At 37.5% G+C, this 11,049-nt stretch overlaps 1 protein-coding gene across 11 annotated transcripts in view; it reads left to right on the forward strand.

Moving 5' to 3' along the window:
* The window catches only part of Birc6 (baculoviral IAP repeat containing 6), a 218,539-nt gene that overhangs the window by 33,843 nt on the left and 173,647 nt on the right, over positions 1–11,049 (forward strand). For all 11 annotated transcript variants that reach the window (XR_003846397.1, XM_029554048.1, XM_029554054.1 and 8 more), the window contains exons 5-9: positions 619–730; positions 3,096–3,178; positions 4,606–4,828; positions 4,907–5,067; positions 9,265–9,323. Coding sequence is in view for 10 of the 11 variants with exons in the window: in XM_029554048.1 (XP_029409908.1) it covers positions 619–730; positions 3,096–3,178; positions 4,606–4,828; positions 4,907–5,067; positions 9,265–9,323 (638 nt within the window). In the remaining variant the exon portion in view is untranslated. The remainder of the gene's footprint in view (positions 1–618; positions 731–3,095; positions 3,179–4,605; positions 4,829–4,906; positions 5,068–9,264; positions 9,324–11,049) is intronic.

The raw sequence follows: 11,049 nt of genomic DNA on the forward strand, positions 1-11,049 counted from the left end.
AAACTCACTATGTAGACCAGGCTGGCCTTGAACTCTCAGAGATCTGCCTCCCTCTGTCTCTGGAGTGCTGGGATTAAAGGTGTGTGTTCCACCACGCCCGGCTAATAAAAATATTTTTTAAAAAATTGTTAGAGTGTACAGTGTTCCTGGGGGAAGATATTTGTGGATAAAGAACAGAAAACTGCTTTCTACTTAAAAAAACAAAAACCATGTACTACTTGAAAATGTTTGCTCCAGTGCAGTTGAGAAAAACACCCACGTTAAGTTTGTGTTACTTAGTTTTACAAAATTTGGCAAGTGATAAAAGCACAGGGCTTTCTACCTCTTCATTTCCAGTTTTTCTCTTCTGTGTTTGGTAATTATCCATTACTGGTTAATTTAATCTATCCCTGGTGTTATTTGTCTGCTGGAGCTACTAATCAGATTTTCATTTTCCCTACACTTTGTAGGGAAAACATCTAATAAAGTGATCATTTTTAGTTGAAAATAAAAATTTGAACAAGATCATTCCCAGTTTTCATCAATAATTGATTAGTTTTCTTCCCAGTAGTGTTAAACAAGAATATGTCTCTAGTTTTGCCCCTGACTTTAATTATATTCCTTGTATGTATTTTTTAGGGCATTGATGTATAGTGAAGCAAACAGACGGGAGACATTTACCTCATGGCCACATGTTGGCTATAGGTGGGCACAGCCAGATCCCATGGCACAAGCTGGATTTTATCACCAGGTAAGAAACATCAAAAACACCCTCCCATGTGCTTTCAGTAAAATCAGCATTTTAATAGTTTTTGCTGTTTTGTGCATATTTCCCCCATATTTGCTGTTGTGATACTGTATCCTGTGTTGTATATTTGGAATGAAAGAGCAAAAAAAAAAAAAAGTTTAGTTACTTAACTAAGTATTGTCTTTCAGATTAGATACATTTTCTTCTTCATTTTTTGGATACCAAACTGATTTGTTTTTGTGTTCTCTTACTGTGACTTTTGGGAAATGCCTTCTTTGGCTTGTGTTTATTTTTGGTGTTCGACTAATGCCTTTATAAACTAGTAATAGATTTTTGGGGTAATCCACACTTGGAATTTTAACACTTGGGAGGCTGGGCTGGGGAGATTGTGAGTTGTAGACCAATCAGAAATAAATAGTGAAATACTGTCTTTAAAAAATGAAAAACAAGCTGGTTGTGTCCCAGTACGTGGGAGGCAGAGGCAGGCAGATCGCTGTGAGCTCAAGGCCAGCCTGGTCTACATAGTGAGTTCCAGGCCAGCTGGGGCTACAAAAAGACTGAAAAAAAAAAAAATTTTACCATGTACCAGGCAATTAACACATGTGGCATTACAAATAGTTGAATGAAGGGGTTGGGGATTTAGCTCAGTGGTAGTAGAGTGCTTGCCTAGCAAGTGCAAGGTCCTGGGTTCGGTCCTCAGCTGCAAAAAAAAAAAAAAACAAAAACACAAAATGCAGGACCCATTTAGGTTCTAGAGGTATCAGTCTAGTTCTTTTGTAGGTGTGGTTATATCTGTGCTAATAGAGGAAGAAGTAGGAAGAGAAATGACCAAGTGTAAAGAAAAGAGGAAGTGTGCTCATCCTAAGGATTAGAAAGATAAAAAGTATGGAGAATGGGATATTATAGAAAGTTCCACTGAAGTAGAGAGAAGGTAGGAAAAAGTGGTTTTAGCTAGGTGTAATTCACTAATAGGAAACTTCCCTAAGTAACTATTTTACTACTGTTGAAGAGTCTAAGAATTCTAATACTGGTATGGCAGTTTATATAATGCAGTCAAAAACTTTGAGCATTAGTGAAGAATCTGAAGAGTGATTCCTTTATTACCTTGAAGTATTCTAAATGAGAAAACTACACAGATATCTGTGTATATGTATATATCTGACTTTTACTTTCCGACTTAACAGTGTAAGGAGTATAACTTCCTTATACTGCCAGATAAGGAAGTATGGAGTCTGGCCAATGTTAGAATCACTGAAATTATTTCCCTAAATTTAGTGTGCATCATTCTTCATAATAATTTATTATCTTTCTTCCATTTTATTGTCATTTTCTAAAGGAGTCTCTGTTAAGTGGTACCTTATTATTTTTTCTGTTGAGTTTATTATAACCCATTCTACTTATGGATTATAAGACTGTTTATTCTTGGTTGTCTAAAACATAAAGTAATTTGCATGTGTAGAGTAAGTGCTTAAAATATTAATACTGGTTTTTTGTTTTTTTTAAAAAAATTATTTTATGTGTATGAGTGTTAATGCCTGCACATAGTTAAGTGCATCCACGTTGTACAGTGCTTGAGGAGGACAGAAGAGGCTGTCTGATCCGTTTGGACTGGAGTTATGGACAGTTGTTAGCTGCCATGTGGGTGCTGGGATTCGAACCTGGGTCTTCTGCAAGAACATTCAGTGTTCTTAACTGCTGAACCATTTCTCCAGCCCCTAATACTGGTTTTAAGATATGTTTCAGTTCATGTTCTGCTGTCAAAACCTGTTTTTAAAATACTTGTTATTTTGTGTGTATGAGTTTATTTCCTGCATGAATGTAAGTGTACCCATGCCATAGAGTGCCAATGGAAGTCAGTAGAGGACATTGGATTACCTGGAACTGGAGTTATGGACAGTTGTTAGGCACCCTGTGGGTACTGGGAACTGAACCCAGGTACTCTGTAAAAGCAGCTAGTGCTCTTAACTGCTAAGCCATCTCTCCAGTTCCTCAAAACCTGTTTTGTGTTTTTTTTGTTTTTCTTTTGTTTTTACTTGGTTGGGTATATAGCTCAGTTCTAGAGTGTTTCCCTAGCACTCACAAAGCCCTGACTGAGTTCAGTCTGTAAAACCACAAAAGAACCAACCAATCCTGGTATTTTTAAGCACTTACTCAATAGATGCAAATTTATTGAACACTTTATATTTACACATAAATAAAATATTAGTGTAGTTTTCTTTTCCTTAGAAAATCACGCTTAAAATGTGAACTTTTAAAAGTGGTTTTATTAAAAAGCCATTTAATAATGACTAATCAGCCTTCCCTCTTTTTTCCTCTCCATTTCCTCCCTCTGTCCACCTTTCTTCCCCCTTTTAACATAATTTTGCAGCCTGCCTCATCTGGAGATGATAGAGCCATGTGTTTTACTTGTAGCGTATGTCTCGTTTGTTGGGAACCTACAGATGAACCTTGGTGAGTCTTGAATTTTCTGGGCATAACAGGCTATTTAGTATTATTATTGTGCTACTAAATTTTACTTTTCTGGTCTCAATAATAATCTTCCTAACTTTTTGCTCTTTTATATTATTGTCACTGTCCTAAGAGAATGAGGTAGTCCTGTCTATATGCTGTCACATGACTTTCAAAAAATCTATGCATGGGAGAAGTACCAAAAAAAACAGAAATAGGCTCTTACCAGTCCAGAGACTATGGTAAAATCCACCCTAGCATTAATGTAGCAGTGTAATTGGAGTTCATCGAGGAAAGGCTAATAAAGAGAATCCATGGAGGCGAAGTGCTTACAGAATGCAGTTCTAATTTTAAGTGATTTTAGAGGGTGTCTTAGGTCTGTAGATTACAATGCATGAAATTTTAGTGCCTAATTAAACATTAGATACATATTGAGACCAATATTCACCAGTAACTACTCTGAGGATCTGCTCATAGATAAAGTAGTAATAGCAAGTATTTATGTCATATTACATTGTTGATGGTCATTTATTCTCACAGTAACTCTGAAGTAGGTGCTGTTATCAGTAGGAGGGAACTGAGATTTTCCAAGTTCATTTTTTTATTGGTGATAGTGATGCGGATTGAACTCATGGCCTTGTGAATTCTAAGATTCTAACAGTAACTATCACTAACTATATGACTAGCCATTCCAATTAATTTTCATATTCACTCTTTGAAATAGAAATTATTAACCCCCCTTTTTATACTTTTTTTTTTTTTGGTCTTTTTGAGACAAGGTCTCCCTGTAGCCCCAGCTGTCCTGGAACTCACTATGTAGACCAGGCTGGCCTTGAACTCACAGAGATCCGCCTGCCTCTGTCTCCCCAGTGCTGGGATTAAAGGTGTGCGCCACCACACCTGGCTTTAACCCCCCTTTTTAATAGTTGGTATTAATGTGCATGCGCGTGCATGTATGTGTGTGTTTTGAGACAGGGTCTCAGTATGTAGCCCTGGCTGGCCTAGAACTCTGTCCAGTCCAGGCTGACATTGAACTTACAGGAGTCTGCCTGCCTCTGCCTCTCAGGGTGTGTGGCAAAGATTTATTCATTTTTTTATTTTTAAGTGTATGTATGTGAGATACCACATTTGTGGTTGCCCTTGGAGGCCAGAAGAGGGAATTAGATCCCCTGGAGCTGGAGTTACAGGTAGTGATGAGCCACCCAGGGTGGGTGCTTGGCCCTCTGCAAGAATAGCAAGTTCTCTTAATAGCTGAGCCATTCTCTGTACTAACCCCCCAAAAGCACAGCCACCGAAACAAAATATGAATGATTTGATAAGATTAAGACTTTTCAGTAGTCAGAATACATTAAGTTCAATTGTTTGCATAAAAAAAGAATCTTGGATTTTTTGCTTTGCTGTTTGGTAAACTTCTTTTACTCTATGTAAAGGTCTGAACACGAGAGACATTCCCCCAACTGTCCGTTTGTGAAAGGCGAGCACACGCAGAATGTGCCCCTGTCCGTCACGCTCGCTACAAGTCCTGCGCAGTTTCCTTGTGCAGATGGAACTGACAGGATATCTTGCTTTGGGTCGGGGAGCTGCCCACATTTTCTAGCTGCTGCAACTAAACGAGGAAAGATCTGCATATGGGATGTTTCCAAACTCATGAAGGTTTGCTTTAATTTTGAAGTTAACACATTAATTAATTGGGGAAAAAAATCAGTTTTAAACAAGATTTTTCATTTGTAGGTGCACTTAAAGTTTGAAATTAATGCCTATGATCCAGCAATTGTACAACAGCTTATTCTGTCAGGAGACTCAGGTTCAGGAGTTGATTCAAGGAGACCAACTTTGGCATGGCTGGAGGAGTCCTCTAGTTGCTCAGATATTCCAAAATTGGAAGGAGATAGGTATGTGATTTTTAATATTTGTAGTGTAACATTTTTTCCTTTTCTAAATTTTATTTTCTTATCCTAATTGATGAGACAAAATGTATCAAGTTAAGAGAGTAGAAAATAAATGTTTAGATATGTAAAAGGTATATGAATCTCAGAGAGTAGTCTTCATTCAGAAATACCACAGTTTATTTGGGTGTGGTGACTGGAACCAGAGGACATCTCTGAATTCTAGGCCATGCTGGAGTATAGAGAGAGAATCTTGTCTCAAAAAACCAAAAAATATAACACTAAAAGGAAATACCACGGTCCATATAATATATACTTTGTTCCTGTCCTTTTTGTCCCCCCCTCAATTATATTTTCCTTTATGTTATACAACCGGGGCCCCACCAGGAGCTGATAAAAATACTGATAAATGAACAAAGATAAATACATCATAATGAGAAGCATAGTGTCAAACACCTAGAAAACACTGTCAGTTATAGTCATGAAGATAAAATAGATTTTAATAATTATTCATTAAATAGCAGGCCATCTAGCTCTTCTGTAATAAATATTAACTCATTCAACTCTTCTAAAGTATTTATTGTTTTTATTTTATGTGTGTGAGTGTATTGCCTCGAGTTGTTCAGTGCTCATGGAGGTTAGAAGAGGATGCTGGAGGGCTGGAGAGATGGCTCAGTGGTTAAGAACACTGGTTTTTCTTGCAGAAGACCCGGGTTCAAATCCCAGCACCCACATGGCAGCTAACAACTGTCTGTAACTCCAGTTCCAGGGAATCTAACAGTCTCATCTGTCCTCCAGGGGCATTGCATGACACGGGTGCTCTGGCCTATATGCAGACAATACACTCATATGCATAAAATAAAAAAAATAAAATATTTTTTTTTTTAAAAAGAAGAGGATGCTGGAACCCCTGGAACTGGTTATGGACGGTTGTTAGCTGCTATGTCGGTGCTGTTAACTGAACCCAAGTCCTCTGCAAGAGTATTTATTGTTTGGGTCTTGAAATAGGAAAAACCACCTTGTTTCTTATCTCAGTCCTTTCAATTAGAAATAACTACCACATTGGAAAAGATAAACTTTTAGGTGTTGTAGCTCACTATTAGAGTGCATGTGCAGCAGATGTGAGGCCCTGGATTCTGTTCCCAGGATCAAAACAAAGACATAAAAAAAGAAAAGAAAAATCTCGATATTGAAATTAAATCAGTAGATTAATTTATAACTTTATGCTCTATCAAATTTTTTCATAGAACACTTGAAACAAATGAATTTGGTTATCCATTTTTTTATTTCTACCTTGAGTTATGGAAGTGAATTTCACTCATGAATAGTGAAATAACTTTAGACGAGGCAAGAGAATATTATTTTAAACAATATGCTGATAGTAATGAACCAAGAAAGATTTATGTGTATGCATGTATTGCCTACATATAGGTAATTGCACCCATATTGTGCAGTGCCCACGGAGGACAGAGAGGCTGTCAGATCCCCTGGAACTGGAGTTAAGGACAGTTGTTAGCTGGGTGCTGGGATTCGAACCTGGGTCTTTTACGAGAACAGCCAGTGTTCTTAACCACTGAGCCATCTTTCCAGCCCCACGAGAAAGACAGTATATATTCATTCATGCTAGCCTGAAACTTGTAGCAGTCATTCTTCCTCTGCCTCCCCTCTACACTGAGAATATCTGTCCTTTACCTGCTCGTGTCCAATGTCACTGATGGGATTGCTGTTACACTCGAGTCAGTAATTTAATTTTAGCTCATACCCCTTTTGGTGGCATGGACTTTTATTAAATAATAATAATGATGAATGAAAATTATGGAATTAATGGAAAATTCATAATATAAAATTTGGGAAGTTTATGTCCATCTACTTCCTCTTGGTAATAGCATGTGGAAAAGACTGGCAGATAAAGGAGTGGGATCTGAGCTGTGGCATAGACTGAATGGAAGCTTCATGGCCATTCTAAATTACTACAGATGTCTGTTGAAGAGTTTGATGGCAAACAGCTTAGCTATTTGTGTGAGTTTTTTTTTACCATATTTGTTATTAGGACTAGAAACCAAGAATGCTTGATTTCTGTGATTCCTCCCCCCCCTTTAGGAGTCAGTGGGGAAATTAATGGAAGATAATAAAATTGTTATTATTTTTTTTTAATCTAATTTTTAATAAGAACTTAGTTTTGAGGTTTTGAATTTGTGGATTAAAATTTGTGTCAAGATACAATTCTAGTATTAAACTTCCCTTTGGGAAAATGCTTGAGTTAAATAGTCTTACATTTCTAGTAAAAATATACCATGGTATTATATGGTTGAGTGATAGAAACTTAAAATACATCTAGGGCCAGACCCCCCACCCCCAAGAAAGTGTCAGATTAATCCATATAGAAAGATGAGTCTAAAGTGATGTTGTAGTAAGAGGAAACTCAAAGTGGGACTGCAGGTTTGGGAGGTAACTCAATAGAGTTTGCCTAGCATGCACAAAACACTGGGTTTAATCTCCAGCCCCAAACCTCCTCCAAAAGGGGGAGAGAAAATTCTGTCAGGCATCATAATGTATACCTGTAATCCTGGCACTCCAGAGGCTGAGGCAGGAGAATTGTCAGGATGGTAGTAGAGTGATACCCTCTTTCAAAACAAAACAGAAACAGCTGGGTGGGTGGCACATGCCTTTAATCCCAGCATTCAGGAGCCTGAGACAGGTAAATCTGTGAAATTGAGGTCAACCTGGTCTACTTAGTGAGTTCCAGGCCTGCTAGACCTACAGGGAGACCCTGTCTCAAACAAAACAAAACAAAACAAAACCCAGAACAAAGTAGAACACTGGCCTCTATCCCTGACCTTCAGTCCCCTTGCTGCTCTTCCCTCCCAATGGCAGAGGGAATCCTGTTGGATTACTAGTGAATAAAATGAGTCAAACTTCATTTGGTACAAGATATAATGAATGTATTTAGTCTTAAAATATCCTGTGTGGGTTTCATCGAAGGACAATATATCAATTGGAGAAATGAAAACCTATTTTCAAGAGGATAAAAGTTACTAGTAGTATAACTTGCTTAGAAATAATTTTTTGAGCATTACAGAGCATTTGTGTTTGTTATAAATTTATTCAAGGAAGAGTATTTGACATTTAATTTAAAAAATTAGCATTTTACTCTAGGTGTTTGACTTACTATTTGTATTTTTTCCTTTCCTTTCTTTCTTCTCTCCTTCCTTCCCATCTTTCTTACTTTTTTTATTTTTTAGAGACAGGATCGTATGTATCCCAGGCCAATCTTGAACTCTTGATTCACCTGCCTCCAGCTCCAAAGTGCTGGAATGATTGATGTGCGTTAGTGTGCTTTATTTTATATCTTGCTGAGTTGAGATTTTTCTGAATTTTATTTTTGAAAATGTTTATGGCATTGGTAAAAATTAGTGATTTGTTCAGTTTTCAAAAACACGTGTAATATTAACTATACTTTAACAAGTTTATCTTACCTCACATGTTTACTACTTTGTAATAGGTTCTGTGTCATCTAAAAGGCTTTATAGTAGAGGAGTAAGTAGTTTATGTTTATTATAGAAATGTTGGATGAGGCAGGGATGGGAATTAAAGGAAACAGAGACTCTATAATCATATTTAACAATTTATGATTGGTCATCAATCATGTATCATATTACTATTTATTTATTTATTTATTTATTTATTGGTCTTTTTGAGACAGGATTTCCCTGTAGCCCTAGCTGACCTGGAGCTTACTATGTAGACCAAGTTGGCCTTGAACTCAAGGAGATCACCTCCCTCTGCCTTTCCAGTGCTGGCATTAAAGGCGTGTGCCACCATGCCTGGCTTTATATTGTTATTGATATCTTGTTTCAGTTTTGTGGTTTGCATATTGTTTGTGACTGAGCTGTGCTTTAACACTGCTTTTCAATGTTAGGGTTATAACTCAGTGTTACTGTACTTGAATAGCACATGTGAGACTCCCAAGTTTGATCCTCAGCACTGCTGCCCTCTAAAAAGCAACAAGTGTAAGAAACCACCACTGTGTACTTTTCTCTTTGCTTTAGTATGTGATACATGCTTCTTTTGGGGGTGAGGTGCTAGAGATTGAACCCAAGACCTTAAGTGTGCTGGGTGTGTGCTTTATAACTGGTATATATCTTTAGCCCCTCATGTATACTTTTCTTTGAAGTTTAAATTGTTCTCACTTTGTCTTTTAAGTGATGATTTGTTGGAGGATTCAGACAGTGAAGAGCATTCCAGATCAGATTCTGTTACAGGTATGTTAAAAAAAAAAACCAAAAACCTTTGATCACACATGTATATATATTTTACATATGTGTATGAATGTATTGCCTCACTGTATATAGGTGCTCCAGTGTCATGTAGTGCCTGGGGAGACCAGAAGAGAGTTTAGATTCCTGAAACTGGAGTTACAGACAGTTATTGGCTACCATGCTTTTGCTGGGAACTGAACCTGGGTCTTCTGCAAGAGCAGCCAGTGCTTTTACCTGCTGAGCCATCTCTCCAGTACTGATCACATATTTTTTAATTCCTTAGATTTATACAGTTCTAGGTAAAGCTAATATCAATTAGTGAAACTTAAAATCTTTAAAATATCTTTTATTATTTTTATTTTTTGTGTGTATGAGTGTATTGACTGTATGTGAGTATACCCGTGTCATTCACTGCCTGTGTAGGTCAGAAGAGAGCATCAGATTCCCCTGGAACTGGAGTTATGGATGGTTGTTAGCTGCTGTGTGGGTGCTGGGAATTGAACCTGGGTCCTCTGCAAGAGCAGTCAGTGCTCTTAACTGCTGAATCATCTCTCCAATCTGAGATTTAAAATCTTTACTGAGTGTTTATCAGAGATTTTGAATTAGTAGTAAATACACAGGGTTCCCTAATTAAGTTTAAATGACAGCCATATGATTCAAAGAATTAGTTATGTTAAGTCTCTATTTCATATGCCAGGGAATTAAAGTTGTGTTTGATGTAATCTGCCAAATAAAAATTATTTGTATTGAAAATAACTGAAACTATGTAATCATAGGCATTGTGATATCAAGTAAATACTGCTTTATTCTCTCATGAAGTACTAAGATAAAGCATCATGGTTCGTTGTGTAGGTCAGGCCTGGTACTTACTACGTAGTTTAACCTGACCTTGAACTCCATGATCTTCCTGCCTCAGCCTCCTCAGTGTTAGACTGTAGCCATGTGCCAACATGCCTGGCTTACATGTTTCATATTTTAATATCAGTAGGGAAAACTAACAGTGCATTTCAAAGTAACTTTATTATAATTATTTATAGTATTTCTTTGTATATATATGCTGGTGCACTTACCTGTGAATATGGATAAGGAGGCCAGAGGTCGATGTGTTGGGTGTCTCTATTACTCTACATTTTTTGAAATATTCTTTTGCTAAACCTGGAGCTTGTTATTTTGACTAGGCTAGCTGGTGAATAAGCCTGAGGGATCCACCTGTCTCTGTGCCCCTGGTATTGGGGTTATGGACAGGCATTGCCATGCCTAGCTTTTAAATAGGTACCGGGGATCTGGAACTCAAATTCTCATGCTTGTGCGGCAAGCCCTTTACCAACTGAGCCATCTGTTCCAGCCCTATTGTGTTAGAATTTAAATCCCATCTCTGCTGATTGTTATAGTATAATCGTATTTCCTAAATTGTAAACTAATGTCATTTACCATGTGTTAAAGTTCTAGGGATTAAATAAGATAACTGCTCTAGGGATTAAACAAGATCTTTGCATTTAAAACAGTGAGCACAGTATCTGAGTAGCCAGTTTCTTTGTTTTGTGGGGTTTTTTTGGGTCTGTTTTGTTTTTAAGACAGGGTCTCCCAGTAGCCCCAGCTTGGCCTGGAACTTGCTATGTAGACCAGGCTGGTCTTGAACTCACAGAGATCTGCCTGCCCCTGCCTCCTGAGTGTTGGGATTAAAGGTATGCGCCACCATGCCCAGCTCATGATTTTTTAAAAATTTTAA

Source organism: Nannospalax galili, unplaced genomic scaffold, assembly GCF_000622305.1.
Source record: "Nannospalax galili isolate Female #2095 unplaced genomic scaffold, S.galili_v1.0 scaffold344, whole genome shotgun sequence".
In the NCBI taxonomy this organism is placed as follows: Eukaryota; Metazoa; Chordata; class Mammalia; order Rodentia; family Spalacidae; genus Nannospalax; species Nannospalax galili.